The sequence below is a fragment of the Heloderma suspectum genome, chromosome 1, assembly GCF_057233095.1.
Source record: "Heloderma suspectum isolate Gila_16-S chromosome 1, 16-S_ref, whole genome shotgun sequence".
Taxonomy (NCBI): Eukaryota; Metazoa; Chordata; class Lepidosauria; order Squamata; family Helodermatidae; genus Heloderma; species Heloderma suspectum.
Window position 1 is genome coordinate 135398215 of NC_139458.1, and position 22984 is coordinate 135421198.

The 22984-nt window shown below is 45.7% G+C and overlaps 1 protein-coding gene across 1 annotated transcript in view; it reads left to right on the top strand.

Moving 5' to 3' along the window:
• Nucleotides 1-22984, top strand: part of SYT7 (synaptotagmin 7) — a 283673-nt gene that overhangs the window by 220314 nt on the left and 40375 nt on the right. The window contains exons 8-9 of the mRNA XM_084858651.1: nt 6549-6671; nt 19617-19752. Of these exons, the coding sequence (XP_084714777.1) occupies nt 6549-6671; nt 19617-19752 (259 nt within the window). The remainder of the gene's footprint in view (nt 1-6548; nt 6672-19616; nt 19753-22984) is intronic.

The window sequence follows — 22984 nt, forward strand, 5'->3', positions numbered from 1 at the left end:
TGACAGTTTTCTGCAGGGAGTTTTGGACAAGAACTGAAAATGGTCCTCCGTTTGCATTCAGGTGGACTGTGCCATATGGAACCACATCAGGAGGGCTATACCACATGGTATTTCTGAATGTATAACTCCTTAGAGATGAATGCCCTTGACTGGGCAAGGGGTGGTGGTGATGATGCTATGGTTCTGCAACTTAGAAAATAAATAGGCAAGGAAACAAAATACTACCTTACATGACTGCAAAATCATTTACCCTAAATCTACCCATGATGAGTAGCTATGGAATTTCCCATCACTCTACAGCCAGTACAGACTACCATGCTCCTTTCAGCCTTCACAAATGAGGGTTCCAAGCAGAGAGCTGGTTCTGCATCTTACTCTACTCTTTAAAGGTCATTTCTGCTATAGTTGACAGAAATGAAGGACTGACCCCTTCAATAGTCCCAGAGTCAATGGGAAGTCTCATCGCTAGGCAAAGCATTTTCTTTTTCCAGGCAGCTTTCACACATTTTTCCAGCAGTAGTGTATTCATAGAATCCACCTGGGAATTAGTTTGTCTATTTAATTAGGTAATTTATCAGCCCACTTTCCTATTTGAAAGACAAATTCCCAAAGCAGGTAACAATAACCCCATGGGTAATAATTTAATAACATATTTAAATAAGAAGATAATAAACAAAAACAATAAAAAACACAGAATTAACGCAGTTTAAGTGTCTAAAACAGAGAGACAAGTTTTTTTTTTTTTTTTAAAACATACTTAATAAAGCTTCTGAATAAAACCAGTCAATATAAAAAGAAACTTAGTCAGTGATCAATGAACACCAATTCAAATGCCTGGAAAAAAGATTTCTTAACCTAGCACCTAAAAATGTCTAATAAAAGTCTCATTAGGAAAAGCATTCCATAAATGGGGTGCCACCACCAAAAAGGTCTTTTCCCCAGATACCACCTACTTCTACTCTGAAGACGGAGCAGACAGAGAAAGGCCTCTGTTGCAGATCTTAAACCTGGGGCAGATTCATAGTCGCTTTGTTTGTATACCACTTTTCCATATACATTACGATCAAAGTTGCTCAAAAGAAAAGCATAACACACCAAAAGCAATGTATCGCCATCCATAATATCCACATAAAAGACCACTCAAAACAGTGTCATAATAACAGAAATGCACAATCAAATAATAAATCAGTGTCAATATTAAAGTATCAGAATTAATAATTCAATTACAAACAAGAACAAAGTGAAACACCCTCCGAGCTTGATGTTAGTGGTAACACAGAGTGAATCCTTTTAAAGAGCTGCAGAAGGAGGCAGGGGCAGTCCAAGGTGTTAGCAGGAAGAGGGTGGAATACCCTCTGCCCTAGATGATAAGTGGCAGGTAACAAAGCTTTTACCTCTTGCAACTGTAGTATGATATGGTCATATGGTAGAAGGCAGTCCTTAAGGTACTCCAGTTCCAAGCCACTGAAATATCATTGATGGTGCACCTGTTTGTGATAGCCAGGTATCCTTATCTACCTGGATCTAAATATGTGGTAGGGTGGTGATACAGCTACTACTAGTGAGGTGCCAACGTGAAAGCTGGTTCTCCCACTTCTGTTCCATGTGCACCCCAAGGCTACCTTTGAGTGCAAGGAGTGTGTTTCGCTCAGCTAGATCAGGCCCTGGATCTTTTCCAGATACCTGTTGGTTTGCAAAGGGTGTTGCGCATCCTGTTTGCCATCTTGGTCACAGTCTTTGAAAAAGCAAGCCAAGGGCATTCAAGTGTGATTAATTGGGGGGGAACACACCTATGTGGGCTCAACCCTGAGAGTGCTACGCTGATGTAGTCAAACCCAACACTACAATTCCAGAGCCTCTGTAAAGGTGAAATCATCAATCCACAATCCAAAAGTAATTTGTGTGCAGGAACATCCATCTGAAAATCTGGGCAGTGTTGAATGCAATTCCTCCCCATGTTATGTCTATTTGTTGCTCAACCAATGTAGAAATTTAGACCTCCTTGGCTATGAATCCTCTATGGCAGAATCCCTGGATTAGTGACCTGCTACTAATATAATACAGGGGAAGCCTATATTTTTAAGGGGTGCTGGGTGGAAGCTGGTCAGTCATCTTGTCCACTCTTTGCACTGAGGCAGGTTTGACGAATCTCAGTACTCCCATTCAGACCACAGTGTATGAAAAGCAAAGATCATAGACCAGGGTGCGTCGTATCAGCAGTGTTTGTACTATGAAGTTATATTTCATAAAGCTAAATGTTATTCTTTTCAGAGCAGGTAGCAGACTTTGGGCAAAATCCAGTGCCATGTGAGCAACTTCCACTCATGCAGTGAAACTGTACACACATACAAATCTGCTTTGGAAAGTCCCCAAAACCCCTGCAGCAGACTTTGAAGGCATGCAGGGGCTGCATAAGGGCGGGGGAAACATCCCTCCTCCATTCTACTGACCAAAACCGTTCCCTCTAAGGGAGGAGTTAATTGGATACCACCCTTCCCTGTGAAAACTACTACTATTATGCATGCACGCTCAGCCCTTCTGAAAAACCAGGACACAAAATTATCTCAGCGAAACCATTCCTTCTACTCAGTTCATTTGCATTTATTCACATCATTCCCTTTCTGTCGCAACATAAAACCTATTGTAAAATTCCTGGATATGTTCTAAATATTAAAGAGAAGGGCCCTTTTGATGCTGGTGACAATTAGAAAACTCAGGGTATTTATTTATTCCATGTTTATTATGTGAATGTGCCTTTCTAATAAAGAAATCAGGGTGGTTTACATGGGCTTTCTTCACACGGAGCTTTTGTCCTGCAATTGAGATTGCTCCTTCACGGAAGTCTATGGGCTCTTTACATGACGGTGTGAACCTCCAAGGTGTCTCCTGCACTAAATGCCCTTTGTTCCGTTTTTAAATAGATAGCAGATAATGAGCTATCAAATTACCCCGTTGTGTTCCACTTGAGTTCCCTCCATGAAAAGAGGAAAAATGGCAAGAAGAGGAGCCAGATCAATGAAAGAGATGGAAGACTCAGATACGAGGAGAAGGGCGGGGGAGGAAGCAGGTGAAAAAGGGAGTCGTCATGATCCTGCATTTAAAATGGAAGCAGAAAGCCCTGTTTTAAATGCAGGATTTTTGGCTGGTGTAGAGATGCCCTAGGCAATCCAAATGAGGCACACACAGATAGGCTTAGATTTTGCTCAAGGTCATACTGTAAGCCAACAGCAAGACTGGAGCCAGGAACATGGCAAGCTTCTGCTGGCCTTGTATTTTAATAACAAAGTCATGCTCCCTGGCTGATGAATATCAAAGGGACCGTATTATGATCTATTTATTAGACATCCTTCAATCTCAGAGCAGCTGATGATATATTTTGTTGCAGTGTGCTGTTTGGCCTGTCACAGTCGCTGCCATTTCTTGCTCCCCTTCATTCCACAAAACAGCGTGCTTATCTGGTCTCCCCCATTCATGCAGCTCAACAGCTTCAAATCTAATTACACAGAGTCCCAGAGCCCAGAGCTTTCCCCAGCACCTTTTTCAGTAAGCAGCGGAGTGCACTGACCCATTCAGAATCCAGAGATGTTAAAGGTTTCACAAGGCGTGATGAGTTAACGATGCCTGCATGTCAGAGAGCAGGCGCATCACACTTCATTGGGAGAGGCACAATGCTTGAATTGGGGTCATGGCACTGTTTGTTGTCTGCACCAGTGGCCTGGGGCACATAGCACAGCTGCCTGCTAGCGGAGACCACAAAGCACTCTTGCTTAGAATTGAAAATCTCTCAATTCCTCAGCAGAGGTTAGCTTTATAAAATGAGAGCTGACACAAGTTGATAAGGTCCATCCTTCAAAGTGACCACCTGTGCCCTGTATGTAGGTGGGATCTTACACTGCCATGACATCACTTAGTGTGCACTGGATTTGATAATAGCAATTTAAATTCACCCAAGGACTTGAGTATGTTTCTCCTCCCCCCCCCCCACCAGCACCTCAGGATGGATGGGAAAATATGGAATTTTACCTGAAAATCGATGAACTAGAAATTGTAGTTGTAACCATCATTGCCAATTGGCTCTACAAATTAATTCCCTGAGGGATTCCTCTTGTTCAGTACCAATCCATTTTCAGATCTGGCATTAGATAAATGCCCCAGCCCATTTAGCTTGCTGCTTACAATACAGAATGTAAGCACCATTCAATACACATGAAGCTGCGGCGGGGGGAGGGAGAAAGGAGGCTTGCCATTGTTTTGCATTTCTTTCTATAGCTGTTCTTGTACAATATCAATCATCTGCAATCATTCATTGTTGTCAGTCACTAATTCCAATGGCTTCCACATCAGTAGTAACTGACATAGGGTGCCTTCAGATAAGGCTTTTATTGTGCAGTCGCCCTGCCTGTTTCATGGAATTTTACAGGGATCCAGAAAACACCATCTTCCACTTATTTATTTATTGAAATACTTCTATACCACGGAGGGTGCAATCCTATGGGGATAGGCGGCCGCCTCCGAACTCAGAGGCATCCGTCTATCCAATGCAGGGCAGGAGAAGCACGGAGTAGATCATCCCCACCGCACTTCAGCCACCTTGCATTTGTGGCTAGACAGCTAGCTTTCTATGTGTTGTACCGGCATTTCCTCCTTCCCCTCCCCGGAACGTCCCTCGGAACACTCCGTTTTTGCTGCTCTGTGCTCCTCTTCCGAGCGCAGGGCTGTCTAGCCACTGACTAGCGGCCATAGAATTGCTCCCTTAATATAGTAGAATCCCTAAGTGGTTCACTTTAAAATACAATATAGCAATATAACAGTCCAGAAAAAATAATAAATAATTAAAACTTTTAAAAAACCTTCCCACTGCTTCTTCTGTCTTATTTCTTTACACATAATCTCTCTCTCTTAAAGCGCAAAATACAATAGCTGCACAGTGTGCGGTGTAGAGAGCCTGAATGGTGTAAAAGTGCTGGCCTGGGGCTCTGGAGATCTGGGTTCTAGTCCCCACTTGGCCATGAAGCCAGCTGGCTGACTTTGGGCCAGTTATTCACTCTCAGCCTAACCTACCTCACAGGGTTGTCAGAATAACATGGAAATGAGGAGGACCATTTTAAGCCGCCTTGGGTTCTTTGCAAGAGGAAAAAAGTGGGATATTAATGTAATTTTGACTGGTAGCGTTAGAAGCCCTTTGTCTGGAAGCAACCATAATCTCTTTGTGCAAAGCCAACCTGCTGTTAGCTGCTGATAACCTCATTACATCTAATGGCTGTAAGAACTATGATTCTATGAACCACCTAGTAAACTAATATTCTGCATAACATTGTGCACTGATTTGTGCAACACTGCTGTTTCAAACCACCTTCACCAGCAACTCTTCCTGCAATCAGTTTTGGTTTCCAAACAGGGTCATCATGAACAAATAGCAGGTATCAGGTCACTGAGCACTGTTCCTAACCTGTTTAAGTCCTAAGTACTCTCCAATAATGATTCACAGTACATATCACAAAGTTACCAAGCTCTCTTGCCTTCTACCCCAAACATTAGGTACTCTTCATCTACCAAAGTATCATCTTTGCTTACCGTCAGACTTGCAGAGCAGCAGCCTCAAGGATTAATGACTAGGGACTTCTCTACACTAGGCTTTTATCCTGCGATTGAGATTAGTTACTCAGGGAAGTTTGCGGGTCCTTTATATAACGTCGTCCACCTCCAGGGCCTCTTCCATGCTTTGTGACCATTTCCGTGGCTTTATTTGTAACAGGGAAAATGCACTATTTTAAAATGGTGGTTTGAATCCCTCCGTGTAATTACAGAGTTGCACTATAACTGCAGCTATACCACAGCACCATCCAGTGGTTGTATAATGGAACATATAGAACTTGCAGAGAAAGGAAATACCCAAGGGAAAAAGTGGGGAGCTCATGTAAAGGGCCGATCTTAATCCTGCAAAGAATCCAGAAGCAGAAACCCCAGTAAAATTGTGGGATAAAAAGCCTGGTGTAGAGAAGCCCTGAGTATAGTTCAGGGAATCACCAATTAGTGAGGAGAAGAAGTATCCACAGGGCTATCTCTCCATGTTAAGACATTCACTGTCTCAGGATTAGACTAACTGCTAATAGTGGTATATTTTGAGGTTTATGTTCATGGGCCATGGATAAAAGGATGCGTCCGGAGACAGATCAAGTTGCTGTTCTATGCAAAAAGAGGCGGCCATGGCAGTTTTACATTCTCTCCAGGACATTTGGCCATCTAGGCATTCTAAGGGCAGTCTTATGCAGCCCCCCTGCCAGGTATCTTTATAAAGCATCTGCTCTCTGCTCTCTCTGGCCTCTCAATCTTGCCCAGCACACCTTAGCATTTAATGTGTGTTTTGTACAACTGCTGTATCTTAAAATCTCTTTTCATTGTGGTTCTACAGTATTTGTTTCCTTGCCAGTTTCATTTCTTATGCTTTCTTCTTTTTTCTTTTTCCTGTCTGTCTGTCTCCTTTATCTGCGTCCTGCTCACCGAACTCGGGGCCTCATCGATCCCCTGGTCGGATCACCTCTGGACAGGGAAGGCCGCATGGTGGTGCTATCCCTTGTTTTGGGGCTCTCAGAACAGGACGACTTTGCCAATATACCTGATCTACAAGCCACTGGGAACCAGCAGAACCAGAACTCTCAGGGGGACAAGAGGTATGAGTAGGAGACAGGGGTTCTTGGCAGCAGCAAACAGCAAGAGGAAAGAAAGCCTTCTTCTATCATGGCCCATGAGAGGGGAAGGCTGGTTCAGGAGATGAAGAAGCCCCAAGGAGCACCATACTCCTTCTGTCCTGCTTGGAACCTCACTCTCTCTCTGTTTGCCAAGTCTCTCGTGAAGAGAGGCATTGGAATCTCATGGCCCTTTCTTTTCCAAGTGCATGCTCTGGTGGGAATACATGCATCATCCTACAAACCACCTTTTCTATTTAATCCAGTTCTTTATCCCTTCCGTTTCCCATCCTGATAGTTGGCCTCTTCGGACATAACGGTGGCAAACCATGGGTTAATTTAATTAGCCCATGATTTGCTGCAGTGCATGCTGTGCTCATGCTGCCACCATTTTGAATATGCAACCTCTGAGCGGCCCAATCAGAAGTTGATCTGTGACATCTGAACCTGGACACTAATCCGGGTTAAACAACCAAAGTTAGCCTAACAACTAATTGTAGGTTATCGTTAGGTTGTTTGGCCAATGATTAACCCACAGAGTCCAGATTCAGACATCACAGAGCAACTTCCAGTTGGGCTAATTGGAGGTTGCATATTTAAAGACAGAGTGGCATGTGCCTTGGCAAATTGTGGGTTGATTAACCCACGATTTGCTGCCATTATGTACAAACCAGATCACCATGTATTATGTATGTGAGGAGTGTGTGTGCCTTATTAGAGGCATTTCCCCTGGGGGCTAGAAGGGAAAAGGACATCCCGTCTTTTGGGTTCAGCACTGACCTTGAGAACAGTATCTCGGACTATGTTCCCCACTTTGTTAAAAGTGCAATCCTATGCATGTTTTCTCAGAAGCCCTACTGAGTTTGCTGGGGCTTAGGAAGTGTTTTTAGGATTTCAGCCTAAGGCCGAAATCCTGTGCACACTTACTTGGGAGTAAGCCCCATTGAACATAGTGGGACTTTCTTCTGAGTCAACACGTATAGGATTGTTTTGTAAGTCTCTCTCTCTCACATAGTACAATCCATGATACTGAAAAGGATATTAGCTGATTTTATTCACAGGGTTAATTGCAAATAAGCTGGTGTGCCATGCAGACACAGGGTGGGTAAATATTGCTGAAATGCTATCCATACGTGAAAATACCTGAACTCTGGGGTTTGCACATGAAAGAGATATGGCTGGCATCTAGTCCACTGGCACTCAACAAACACAGTTTCTTCTGCTGAGACACACAGTATCACCTTGACAGTTCTTATCTTGCAATGAGGAAAGATCTCATAGGCCCTGTGACAGGGCTGGGCAACTGCTGGCCCTCCAGATATTTTAGCCTACACATCCCATGAGCCCTCATCAGTTGCTATCCTGGCAAGGGCTGATGGGAGTTGAAGTCCAAAACATCTGGAAGGCCACAAGTTGCTCACCTCTTCACTATGACATAGGGGCAGGTTTCTCTCAATCACACCGCTGAGGAGAACGCTTCTCAGCAGTCCCATAACTCAGCTGTTCCTCTTTTCCAAGGCTTTCCCATAGATGTGGCAAAAAGACTGCAGAATTTAATTTAATCTCATAGATAGTTACTGTGAACCATGGAGCAATCAGAACCCATATTCAGAAGGATCACCGCTACTATTAAGCCCAATATAGGCACAGAAGATATTGGTCCTAGCCCCAGGTCTACCCATATGCCAGCCTCCTCAATGTGGTGCCCTCCAGATGTTGTGTGCTACAACTCCCAGCATTCCTGACTACTGGCCATGATGGATGGGGTTGATGGGAGTTGAAGTCCAAAACATCTGGAAGGCGTCAGGTTGGGGAAAGCTACCCTATGCCATTTATGCTAAACCACAACATGAGCAAAGGACTGGATGTGCCCGATCTCGTCTGATGATCTCCGAAGCTAAGCAGGGTCAGCCCTGGTTAGTACTTGGATGGGAGACCGCCTGGGAATCAGGCTTCCTGCATGGAGCAGGGGGTTGGACTCGGTGGTCTTGTAGGCCCCTTCCAACCCTATGATTGTATTGTATTGTATAAGGTCCTTCAGGTCTGGAATGTACCGTTAGGACAACTCAGAATCTTAGGGTGGTCATAAGATCACTGACCCTAAACCACCTGTGTGCAGCCCATCCTGCTACTGAAGCTGCAATAGGCATGTCGCCACTCCTTGTTATGAGCTACAATTGAGGACCTTGTCATTAAATGTAGGTTGCTCCCTGCGAAGCAAGAATAGTTCCCCGTTCCTTGTATTTCCTCTTCCATACGCTCCTTCACTTGGCTTATGGGATCTAACAGGGTCATTTTGTGTGACTCACAGAACTGGCTCTGGGAAGGGAACTGCCTAGCTAGAGACAGAGACAGGGCCCTCCAACAGTTCCACATGGGTATTAAATTCCATCACTTAAGGAGAGAAGGTCTGAAAGAGCAGATTTCACATGATCAGTGCATTAATTAACTGGCACCGTTCTCGCCTGCTAACTATTTTTAACTTGCTGTGGCTATGTTGCACTACATATTTTAGCACTTCCCATTTGATCGTCCAATTGCACAGTTCTTCCTTGCCTTTTCAACCTTCAATTTTAAATAGTAGCGGGTAGATGAGACCCATAGCAATTCAGTGGAAGAGGGAGTACCGTCTAATGGTGCATGTCTGTTCCCTAGACCTCCCTGTGGGAAGCTCTTCTATTCCTACACCATCAAGTCACCCCAGTCCCAGCTTGGTGAGAGCGCCCCCTTTTGTTAGAAACTCAGCTTCAGGAATGGGAACACCTGCATGATTCCTACTATTCCAAGGGAGAGGAAGGGAGACAAATAGAAGCTGCATACATAGTAAGAGGCATTTTCCAGGGATTGGACATGGAGACATTTCCTGTTTTAATCACATCAACAGGTTGGGGAAACAACCCTGAGAAAGAGCCGCATTTTTGTAAGCTTCATTAAGAATGAACATGGGGAATGAAGGTTTTCAGTTTTGCCCACAGCAAGGGGGTTGTTTAGATTCTCCACACCTCTACTGCAGGCTCTGCCCCTTACTGTGTATCAGTATTTTAGTACAAGGATGGAGTGAAGCTTGTCTTTCCAGACTGTCCAGTGTGCAATTGCCCTGGGGGAGGTATCTGACATGAGAGAGCAAAGAACTCAGGGCTCATTCTTAAATTGTGTGTGTTTTTTAAAAAGTTTAAAACTCTCTCTGAGAATGGCATCATTAGTTTATATTGTGGGCATGGCACATGAGGAAGGTAGTGCCCATGCCAGGTTACTTACCAATGTAAAAACTGGGCTCTGCGCAGTCACCCAGCCATTTGTGCACAGGTTCAGATACAAGAGTATTTATTTAAGGATTTATATGCTGCTTTCAAAACAAAAGTTTTCTCCAAGGCAACTTACAATTAAAATCATAAAACATTTAAAATCAATATATAAAAACATTTAACTAAATGTTAACTTGTTTTATTTAAATAAAACAATTCCAATCAGACCAATGAAGATCATATTCCCATTAAAAGCAGAGGAATCTCTGCATAAAACGTAACATGAGAATCATTCCTTGAGAATTTCTAGGCTGCATAGCTTGGATTTTGTATTGTTTGTGTGGTCTCTTTCAGCCACTTTCACAACCCCAATGCCAGAGGCATAGAAACAGAGGGAGGGAGCAATCCTATGGCCACTGGACACTGACTAGAGGGCCATAGAATTTTTCAGTTTCTGGGAACCAAGATCAGAGTCAGGCCTCCAAACACGGTTTCCAGAAACCACCCTCCCCTCCCCTCCCCCTGTCCCCCCATAGCCAGCATGGTTCTGTCTGCACCAGCTATGTCTCTGCGTTCGGAAATGGCTAATCCAATGGAATCCGCATTTGGGTAAAGGAGGCAGTCCTGAGGGCAGGGAGGAGAGGAGGCTGCGGAAGCCATGTTGTGCAGCTTCCTATGTGCTGTGTGGCCTCCTTCTCTTCCCATCCCTGAAGCAGCAGCTAGACAGCCTAAATCAGCTGTCTAGCCAAAAATGCAGGGCGGCCAGAGCACAGAGGCAAGGATCGCCTCTGTGTTACCACCGCCCTTCGCTGGATATTCAGCAACCTCTGACTTCGGAGGCTGCTGACTATCTCAATAGGATTGCATCCCCAGCTTATTTTTCTAACATAAGGGTTGGTTCCAGATGAGGCTTTTATTGTACCATCACCCTGTCTCATTCACAGAATTGGGGGGGGGGGAGAGACAGCTATGTCTTCCACTCGTAACCCTCCTGTGTTTTCATACCATTTCTTCCGTCTTTTCTCTTACCAGAAAAAAATCCATTAAGGAGGAAAAGGCAGAATAGCTGCACAAATGCCTTTTGATTGGTGGCATTAGGAGCCCTCTGTCTGGAAGCACCCTAGGTTGAAAGGCTTTGGTTTTCATTCAGGGTGCATTCAGACAATGAGGAGCAATGCAGTAGCTGCTTGAAAGCTTCCCACATAGTACCTGTAATTGTGTGGAGAGGAGCCCATTTGTAGCTTGCAATCACGCTGTAAACCTAGCATTACCACGCACACTCGCTGCAACCAAGAAAGAGCTGCCCTCATCTCATGGTTAACAGTACCACTTGGAAAACTGTCAAGTAGCTACTGTATGGAACTGACTAAGTGGTTGAATGCACCCGTAGTCAGATGTCTTTGGCCTTGCCAGAAGTAATAGACAGGCAGTGATCATTTGCCATTGCTGTTAAGCAGGGAGAACGAAGGCTTTTAAGGACCAAACTAGATGATATGTTAAATGCATGATCACATTTGCATTATCTTTATATTTTTTAAAAATAGCTGCAGGGTCCCTAGCCCAGATCAGGACAGTGCAGGGAGCTGGGGTCTCTATTATTTCCGTCTACACTGTTTTCCTAATGAAAATACCCTGCCATCACTAAAATTGCTGCTTGCCCTAGAAGGAAGATTGCTCCTTGTGCTCCTAGCAGCTTTCCTCCCAGAGCAAATCACAAGTTTGGGAAGGCAATTTTCATCAGAAGAACAGCACGGAGGCGTTAAAAAATCCTCCCATTCACACCTTGATGCTGATATGAATCAGGACCCCTCATGCCTGCTATCTTCTTAAAGAAAAGATGCACAAATTCACATTTAATGTACTAATCTTATTTTGGCCCTAAATCTATGGTACTCAATCCCAAAACACATTTTCAGATTCTCTTGATTGCATCTTTGGGGGCTGGATGTCTGCAGACACAAGTCCATAGCCCTATTTAACACTGGCTGTAGACTGAATTGTAGATTGAGCTGAATTTTTCTAGATTTTAGCACATAGTGAAATGGCCTTGTGGTTGCTTTTCACAGCTCACAACTCATGCACGTATTTTATTGCTGTGAGCCGCCTTGGGAGGGCTTCTGCCCTGAAAGGCGGGCAAGAATTTTTTAAAAATAAAATAAATAAATAACTCCTGCTTTGGGAATTTTGTACAAATTGAAATGTAGGGTACTAATGCTGTAAGTATAAATAAATACTTAGCTGTGTTTTTCGCATCACCACAGAACTGCAAAAATATGAGTTGTGTGGTATTGCAATAATTGTGGGTTGGGTGGCTAGACACATGGTTAAGCAGTTACACAATTACATCACCATGTGCCAAAATCAACACATTGTTGACATGCTTGGTTGGTCATGTGTATTGACCTTTAGTAACTAGCTGGGCAGGAAGTATTCCCCTACTATAATTTATCTGAGTAGAAGAAGACATCGTGCTATCGTTTTAACCTGGAATATGCTATCATGCCTTCTAAGCAGCATAGATGTTCCATCACTCATAAAAGCAATCCACTCAGTGGGGAAATCCTGGTGCCATTGTCCTGGACAGATAGGGTAAGCTTCTCCTAACCCTAAACGTTGTGGCAATCTCATGTAGTCCTGGTACAAAAGAGAAATAGGAGGTATGATCAAATATTCCCAATATTTAATGCGAAAAGCGATCTGAACTGGAAAAAGTCTGGTTATCATCACCTGCCTTCCTCCTTTCTTGGTTCCCTGTGAAGTCCCTTCATACTTTATTAAGGTACAAAAAACCTACATCTTCCTGGTAAGACATTCAGCTCTGACCAGACAAGGCTGTGCTGATAAGAACATAAGATAAAAAGAACTGTGCTGGATTTATTTATTATTTATTAAATTTATTAATCGCCCATCTGACTGGTCACCCAGCCACTCTGGGCGATGTACAACCCACCATAAAACAATTTAAAACAATAAAATTTTACTATAAAATTTTATTTTTTTTAAATACCCTAACCCACCCCAAATGCCTGCCTGAACAACCACGTTTTTAATGCACGACGGAAGCTCATTAAAGAGGGGGCATGACGGAGTTCCCTAGGGAGGGAGTTCCACAGAGTGGGGGCCACCACAGAGAAGGCCCTCTCCCTCGTCCCCACCAGTCTAGCTGTCCTGGCTGATGGGACAGAGAGAAGGCCATCTGAGGCTGATCTTGTTAAGTGGCCTGTCTGGTGTTGCTGGAGGTGCTCCTTAAGATAGGCTGGGCCTGGATCAGACCAAAGGCCTGATCCAGGATCAGACCAAAGGCCTGTCTAGTCTAGCACTCTGTTCCCACAGTGGCCAACCAGATGCCTGTGGAAAGCCCACAAGCAAAACATGAGTGCAATAGCACCCTCCTGCTTATGTTCCCCAGCAACTGGCATACAGAAGCATACTGCCTCTGATACCAGAGGCAATATATAGCCATCCTGACTAGTACCCATTGATAGCCTTATCCTCCATGAATCTGTCTAATCCCCTTTTAAAGCCATCCACATTGGTGGCCATCACCATCACTTCTTTCCACAGTAGTCCTCCCTTCTCCCCTCTCCAGAGGCAAATTGTATGGGAATGAGCAATGTGATCAGGGCTTAATACATTACCAGAGTCACCGGGGATGGAACCACTGGGGTCATGGCAACTACCCCCAGCCTCAGTAATGTCTGAACAGGACACCAGTCTCAAGCCCTACATCTCTCAACCTATTCCTCTTCCCACCTTCCTGATAGAAGCATGTCTCTACTTGTTCCTTCTCCAGCTGCAATCAGTTTCTCCCTTGCTTCCTCTGCACACTCGCCATACTGCTCCTTTACCTCCTCTCTCCTCTCCTCTCTTGTCCACACTTCCCTGTCTGCCTGCCCTATGGAATGCTGATGGATGTGAAGTGGTTGCAAAGGGGCTTGTGATGCAGTCTTTGGGGTGCTTGCTGGGGGGGCGGGGTCTGGTTGCATTCAATTCCCTTTTACCTCAGTTTCTCCCCTCCCCAACAATCTTGTTTGTAGTAATCAGATGATGTTCTCCTGTCCCCAGTGTACCCCAATGTAATACCTCCTCCTTGCATTTTCTCTTCTTCCTTCTAGCCTTGCTGCTACTGTTGCTGCCTGACCTTTCCCCCATTGTGAGCCTTGGCAACTCCAGTCCACTGCCTTGTCCTGTGGGTGTGGTGGCTGCTTCTTCCTGACTAATTGTGTGTGTGTGTTTGTCTCCTGCCACACTTTTTCCTCCATCCTGTTTCTGTTCCATCAGGAGGCACCCTGCAGACCCTGTGATAAAAGACAGTCTTCCTTTTTCAGTATTTCTCGCTCTCTCTTCATCTCTCTTTGCCTGTCCTGTGACTTCTGCAGCACTCATCAACTCCCAGACAGCTTTGCAGCTGATCCAGTTGAGGTTGCAAAAATAACTCTGGATTTGTCATACCTTCTGACAGTCAATCGCATGCTCTCTCGCTCGCTCTCGTTCTCTCTCTCTCTCTCTCTCTCTCGCACACACGCACGCACACGCGCACACACACACACGCACACACTTTATTTTTAACCTGGGTTGTTGTTGGGGGGGGTTTGGTCTTCAGCTATTCCAGTCCCCTTTTATCTATGCGCGCATGTGCCTGTCTGTATGCTGGTGTACAACTCCATGTCTGGATTTTTGCATGTATCAGTCTGCCTCCAAGTGTAACCTTCCCACTACTTGAGCGTGTGTTTGACTTGGTCTATCCTCGTGCATATGTTTTACAAGCTTGACACTATCTGTGTATGTTGATCTGTCTCTATGTGTATTACTCTATATCTTGATAGGTATCAGTATGCCTGGAACTGTGTGTGTGTGTGTGTGTGTGTGTGTGTGTGTGTGTGTGGTGTGTCTGCATGTCAGCATACCAGGAGATATGCATGTGATGAACTGTTGCATCCATTGATTGGCACGTGCTGGTCTGTCTCTTTGTGGTTAAAAGAGCATCTGACTGTTTTTGTGAAACACCAAGAAGTATCTGTATCTGATAAATGTCTTTGGGCTTTCTCCCCTTTGGTGAGCATCTCTGTGATATTATTTGTCTACCTCTGAACAATTTGTCTGTGTGTCTTTCTTAGGCTTTTTTCACACATGCTATAGAAAACATCAGTGAGTGAGGCGGTTCAGCTGACTGAGACTTAAGCCTGGCACACTGCCCACCATGGGCTGGTTGGAAACAACAAACTTCAGCCTTATCTCAGAAGGCACTTCTCCACACGTTCGGAATCCCTGCATGTGGAAAGAGCCCTCTGCACGTACAGTCATGGGAGGGAACATAGCTCCATGGTAGAGTGCATATTTTGCATGCAAGAGGTGCCAGGTTCAGCCCCTGTCATCTGCAGATAAAAGAATCAAGAGGCAGGTGATGGGAATGGCCTTTCCCTGAGTCCCTGGAGAGCCACTGCCAGTTTGAGATGAACAAATAAACTGACCTGGTATGAGACAGCTTCCTGCATCTTTCCAAACCTTACAATGAATGCATGTTGGCTGGAGGCAGAGCCTTCTGCCCCGATGCCACCCTCACACACACACACACACTCATTGCACGTGCTAATAATGTGTCAAAAGGGCTAGAATTATGTGACAAAACGGCAGAGTTTTTAAAAAATTGGATGCCTGAAACCTGTTAGCCCTTGACACTGATACATGTGGGGATGGAGAGTAGTGAGACTGTGCATGCTGTCCCCTGCTCCTGACCTTCACATGGTCCTTTGGCTGTCTCCAAAGAAGCTACATGCAGACAATTCTCCCCCTGTAATTGGGAGCCCTGTGGGAGTGGAGACTGCACATGGAAACCTGCTCCTTTCCACCACATGTTCAACATAATGCATAAAGGTCTCCTTTGTGTGCCTGTCAATCCTCCTTTGTAGTAATCGTAATTATCTGTTATCTCTACCACGCTTGGCAACCTGCAAAGCGATTTCCTGTTCTTCCCTGACAATAGCTTGCACTTGCAAAGTAGCTTAGGAAAGGATTGTACCCCCACCTGTACCCTCACCTCCTGAGCTTTATGGCAAAGTGGATATGAGCCTGGGTCTGCCACATTCAAACCCAATGCACACTTAATGGTATAAACATGCTTGCCGTACCTCCAGCAACCTGCAGTAGAGGTTCTTTCCGTAACATCCTGTACCTTCCTGTAGTAGGGGCTGGAGGAAACTAGATTTCTTGCCCCCTCCTGTGTTGCTCCTTTTTCTGTCCCTGAACCCCGCTGGATCCATGCCTTTCAGGAGGAAGAATATCCACATGAACCGTCTCCCATGATGATGGTCATAGCCACAGAAGTCACCCGAAGAGCGGGTTTCTGAGCCAGTTAGCAGATACGTGCACCACAGTCCACCCCCATGCTGAATTTCACATTCAAAACAAAGAACGTTCTATTGATGTTTCTGGGCTTTTCCATATAGACAAATTTGAATGGATCCGAAAAGGAGCAAATTCCCCAGCTTGCCATGACTGCTGCACCAATAGTCCATGTAACGTGGAGGTGGGGCCGGCTTGCCTACCAGAACATTTCCCTTGAACCCATCCCAACAGATGTTGTATGGACTCTCTTCTATATCTTTGTGTATCAGTGTGTAGGTCTTTCTAAGTCTGTGTTGTGTCTGTCAGTCTGTAAATGGGACCAGCTGTCTCCTTGAGCATCCATTGCACATATTTCTGCAGACGGTGAGCAAGTTTACGTCTCTTCCACTGTATGTGCCCTTTCCAGCATTCTGCTTCCTGCCAGCTCCTCTCTCTTCCTCCCGGCTCACTTCTTTCTCCTGACTTCTTGAGCATGTCCACCTCCTCATGCCAGGTGTAGCAATATGCCCGCCCCAACTAATTTAGGATTCCACATCAGTGGTGGAGTGGTTCATTTTGTGCCAGTGCTCATCGGGATAGTCCCCATAGCCACGCCCCCAGGGAGGGCTAAAAATGAAGGCAGATGTGTGGATCCAGATCAACAAACCAGTTCTAGCAGTTTTCACCTCCACCAGGAGCAGGTCTTTTATACAGCTAATTAATCTTAATTGCTCTTCAAAACGAAGCCACCCCTAAAACACTTCTCATTACAACAGGGAACAATGTATTGTTGCTGGGAAAATTCATTTCCCCTCAGCTAGTGTGAGGATTGCAGCTAAGCTCAGAAGGAACAGGGAAGTCTGAGGAGGATGGCAGATGACATCAGCATCCTAGCTAATCAAAAAGTGCCAGCGCTGCAGCCCTGCAAACGCTGGCACCAGTACACTAATGTTCCACTTTCTTGCAAATATCCTGTCACAAGCAGACCCTTGATATGATCAACCACTGAAAAAGCACACATCGATCTTGGAACTTCTGGTGAAATTGTAAGACTTTTTTTTACAGTTTTTTAAAAAGAACATGGCAGAGAGGGAAGCCGTCAGATTAGGTTGCACTGGTGGATTAATAAACCGCAGTTAAAACTGGGTGTGCTCGACATATGGGGTAAGTGTAGCCATGGAGTTAAGAATGGAACATTTTGCTCTTGAAGCAGGCATGTTCGTGTTTGTGTATGTACAATAGATTACTGCTTCCTTGGCTAGATTGGTAATCCAGAGCCATGCTGCTGTGGGGACACAAGGGAGCCTGTGAGTGAAGGGGATTTCCAGAGGGGCTATCACTTGGCAGTTTTCCTCTGCATGGTAAACAGATGTAACCTGAAAGTGGCTGAGATGATGCGGCACTGTGGGGCATAATCAGCTGATGAGCCTATACAGCATTTCCCAGGTGCATCTGACAAAATATGGGCCACTTTGGAGTTACTTAACATGACTTGGCTGGTGTCAAGTTTTGGACCACAGACCTGGCCTGACATAGGCAATCTTCCTGGACCATTTCACTCTGCTCCTTTGCTGGGACGTCATGAGACATCCCTATATCACGCAGCACTCAGGTTCCCCAGGTGCTGTGTGCACTCTGAAGGTGGCAGAGAAACCATCTGGTCATACGTCATCTCAGAAATTGCCTCTCAACAGAAAGCAAACAAAGGCGGTTTCCTCCTTGGGAAAGGGAATGTTTGTATTTGGAGAAGGTTAATGGCTCGGACAGGAAGGAAGGGAGTTTTCAGGAAGCACTGGCAACAGACCCAGCCTGCAGCCCATGAAGTTTCAGCATTCCCTATCTAGCTCCAGTCCCATGTGTAGCTTAGACCAAAACCAGGAAAATTGGCATATCATGTGGCAAGTTGTGGCCCTCCAGAGTTGTTGGCCTACAACTCCCATCAGCCCTAGTCAGCATAGCAAGTGCTGAGGGATCTTGGGAGTTGTAGGCCAAAACATCTGGAGGGCCACAAGTTGTCCACCCCTGATGTAGGTAGCATCCAAACACTCCTAGAAGGCTGGACAGTACCCTGTTGGGGTCTAGGGGTGGGACCCCTCCAAATGGAAGGGGGGATGATAATTGTGACACCAGAGCAAGCATTGTACAACATAACAAGAAGACAGGCCCCTGCTCTGAGTGGGTTAACAGTCTACATTTCTATAGAGCACAGGGAGGGGGAAAAGAAGGGTCAGAAGAAAGGATGATTCCTGAGTCCAAACAAGCAAAACAAATGCTGGCGCGAGAGTGAGACAAGCTGGGCTAGGAACCCATAGGGGTAGGTTGTAGGCAGGGGATCAGAGAAATGCAATGGATTATCATAGGAGGTGGCTGTTTAAAAAAAACCCAGCCTTGTAGTACTAGGGCAAGGGTGGACAACTGCAGAGGGCTGGGGGTGTCGCATTGGCCTCCCCAGAACCCTCCAGGGGCCACAACCCATCGCCAGCAGAAGTGGCCATGCTGATTCTTCTGGGAAACGAGGCACGTGGGGAGTGCATGCCGTGTTTACCAGCAGTAGTTCCGGCTCTAGGTTTTTGAGACCCCTTGGGCGAGATACTCTCAATGGTCCCCTCCTCACTCCGTGAGTCTGTCTTCTCACAGTCATTGTCACCAGCTGCTCTTGCTTCTCCTCTTTCTCAACATGGCTCCCACTTGCTTGCCTGACAGGCAACAAGCCCGTGAGCAAGGAGGCCTTTGCATCTGCTGCTGCTCCTCCTCACCACCACCATTGCCAGGGCCAGAGTGAGGGGCAGGTAAACAAGCAGTTTGCAATGGGGAGGAGGAGGAGAAAGTCCAGGGGGCTGTTGTTGGTGGGACTCTATGAGCCCTCAGCAGGTGCCCGACCATGCCTACTCTTGACACTGGCCCTGACCGGCAGAATGGAGCTTCCCATGGCCCTCCACAAATGAAGCTGTGGGGAGCCCCCTTCTGCAGAGAAAAAACAATTCTGCTGAGAAATGAGGCGCTTGTTTCCCAGCAGAGTCACACTCCTGACAGCTTGCCAAACAGCTGTTTGGTGAGCTGTGGGGACCCTGATTCTGGTGGGCGTGTGCTCCCCCCACATCTTCTTTCCCAGCAGAATTGCTGTGGTGCAGCAGCAGTTTTTGGCAGCATAGCAGCACTGGCCGGGGGAGCTGCATAAACGGCCTTGGCGGCCCATAGGAGGCCCATGGGCTGTTTGTTCCCCCACTACCACCAATTAGGGCTTCAGCCCTCCACTCTCCGGTGGTCCCGGCACAATCTGTGTGTTTTTCTCCCTGACTCAAATACTATATTTCTATTATATCAAAAGCAAATGCATAATTTCCCCCTCTCTCCCCACCAGGTTACCTACTGGTAGCAAAGTGGTGAACACAGCACCTGTGCCAGGGCAGATGCAACACGAGGAGCCTGACCAGAAAACAGAGCCTCGCTCATCCGTCTCAGACCTTGTGAATTCCCTGACCAGCGAGATGCTGATGGTGAGTGCTACATGGTTTGCCCAGTTTTCACAATATAAATCCCTGTATGGTCTGGAGAAGGGAGGGTCTCCATTTTGAATCCGCCATATCCACATTTCTCCCAAAGTGCTTCCTCCTGGAAGAAGCAGGGTCTGGCCCTAGAAGGAATCGACATGAAATAAAGCTGCATGTTGTTATTTGTTAAATGAATTCAACCTCCATTCCTGGAATACTGAAAGAGGGCAAGGCTTGGGTTCAGCCTCAGTTCTTCTCCTGACCTACACAGATTACTCTAGAATCGGAACCAGTGTTTACGTTTCAGGCTCAGATGGCATGTGGTGCAGGAGGTCCATGATTTAATCGTCCAGCATTTCTGGTTTTACTTTAAAACTGCTGTGGAGGTTCCAAATTTGTTTGAGGCAGCAGCGCTGTGGGGAGAATGTGTCGTTTCCCGGCACACCATTTCCCCCATCTAAATCCCCCTCCAAAGCTGCTGCTAGCCCCACAGGGAAGAACACTGATGAAATGCAGACGTATCTATCAGCAGATCTCCCAGCTTTGTGACTGAACCATGCCAGCACCAGCCATTCTCTTTTGATCCAGGGTGTAGGCCTGATTCTTTCATTTCCTAGGCCTTGGGGCTCCTACTGCTTTGCATCCCCAGAAGCTGAGAGAGCTGACCAGGTTCTGTTTGCCCAGCTCACAAAAAAGAACGGGGGAGGTGCGGGAGACATATTCCTCTCTTGAACTCTCCACTGTGTCCTTACTGAATTGCTGTGAATCAGCGATGGGGAGAAGGAAACAATACATCCAAGGTTATATGGCTTCCAAGCAGCTATGTTTTCATGTAGGATAAAAGCAGCAGAGTCTGTTTTGAGCTTTGCTAGCTGCACACCAAATCCATGCTGAATTCTCCTGTAAATAAGCTACTATATTTCAGACATATTAAGGGGTGTTCTATTACTGATTTCAGGGAATCAAAATCAAAGGTGAAGCCTTTTATCTTCCTGTTTGTTTTTCATTCATAGATACTTGCCTAACATAAGAGGCAATGATCCATGATGAACCGCTCCATAATGGCATATTATTTACCCATTCGGGTTGCCAAGCAATAGCTGCAATTACCACACTATGACCTCTCTATCCTTTTCCACCTTTGACCTCAGGGGTCAAAGTAAGATCCACTCTGGACCACTACAGAGGGGCTTGAGGTGACCTTGTGCTCATTCTGAGAACTGTACCGAAGGAAGTGAGACCAGCTGAAATGGAGCTTGGAGACAAGTATTAGAAAGAGATCGTTTCGCATGTTATTATATCACCATAGCAGCTATGTTCTAGCTGTTCCCCAGACATTCATGTAGGGGCTTACAACTTCTAAACTGCTCTGAGTGGAAGACTCCTAAATGAAGATTCATAAATGAAAGGGAAAGATAACTTGGATTCAAATCCCAGGTCAACCATGAAGCCCACTGGCTGGCCTCTTTGGACAAAGTCACCATCTTTCAGCCTAACCTACTTCACAGGGTTGTTGTGAAGATAAAATGGTGCTAGTCCAGTGGAGAGTACACCAGCCCAATGGAGGCTGGTGGCTCCTGTTTCAGTGGGGCTGTGAATCTGCCCTGGGTTTCAGTCAGAACCAGTCCAAAGGAGCTATCCAAAGTGCTCAACCCTATCCCAAAATGTGTTCACCACCTTGGATGCTCCTTCAGGGTTCTGACTGAAACCCAGAGCAGATTCACACACACACCCCCACTGAAATAGGAGCCACCAGCCTCCAGCACACCAGCCTGAACAGTGTGGATGAAAGGCTGGATATAAGTGTGCTCCCCTGAATAGAGCCCTGAGATGCTTTTCTTACCTTGAAAGTGTTTCTCTATGTATAGACCAGCCTTCCCCAACCTGGTGCCCTCCAGATCTAGAGGGCACCAGGTTGGGAAAGGCTGATATCGACTCTGATCCTCACTGCCCTTGCCATGGCTCCACAGTGGGCATTCATGTTTCTAGCACCCCATTCTCCTTGTCTCCACCCCCTTTTCAATGGCTTGTTCCATGGCAGGCACAGAACTGACTGCTGGATTCATTAAATCACAGGCATAGTTTATCCCTGGATACAGCAACATCTGGAAGATGAGGGGGACCCTGAGGCAAGGAACCTGGACAGAGGGTCCCATCAAATTTGAACTTGTGAACATTTATCTTGATAAATTCAGTTTAGTTCATATGCGTCTTTCTTCCATCCTGCGTTTAGTTTAGACGAAGTAATGTATCTGTATGAGGATTTTAAAATATTAGCCAACATAAGTTCAAAAGATCATTTTAAAAAATGAATTAATCCTTTGGTTGGTTTTGTAGACAGAGCTCTAACAACAATTGGGAGCTAGAAATGGGTTCTAATTTGGAGTCTTTCCATGTTGACATAGTTTTGTTTGACAGGAGTTGGAAGAAAGGACACTACGTCGGGGCTTTTTAGTTAAGAAAAAAAAAGGCAACTAACAGAAGAATCCTATACTTGAGATACACCGGCTGAGGGGCCATAGGATTTGGCAGAAACCCTGCCTGATACACTGGTGGAACACAAAATAGGAGATACACTGGAGATTCATAGGAGACACACCGGCGGAACACCCCAGACACACCAGCAGAACATGGGGTTGGGTGCTGGGGGCTTGTCTTTCTCATCATGAGTGAATTGGCACCCTCCGTGTGTGGGCAACATATGGGCATCACTGCCACACAGTCCCTGATGGGCTTTGGTAGTGTTTCCAGAGATGCTGCGGGGCTGTCTACCATTTTTAAATATAGTTTTATTGTGTTATACAAAATACAAAACTATACAATTCCCTCCCCTCCCGCCTCTAGATCGGGTTACAAAATACAAACTCCCCCCGGGTGCCTATTTAACTTGTCTGTCATTTTTATGCCATTTTCTGATTTTTACCCAAGGCCAGTTGCTAACAGAGGTGTGATTCACACGTGCATGATCATCACTGGATCAGAGGGTGACCTTCGTTTCTGATTTACTACAGATTAAACAATGTGCACAGAACATTTGTGTCCCCTCCCATGCAATGCTTTCCAATGGAGTCAGTTCATACATTCAGCTGCAAATCAGCCTGTGTTTAGGGATCAAGTGATGTACATGCGTGTGTGAACCAGCTCTGAGAAACAAGCAAATCTGCAAGAGTTCCAGATGGCATGGGGTCTGTGGTGTAAAGTCAAGCATCCTTGTGTGTTTGCTGCTTTTCCAGACTTA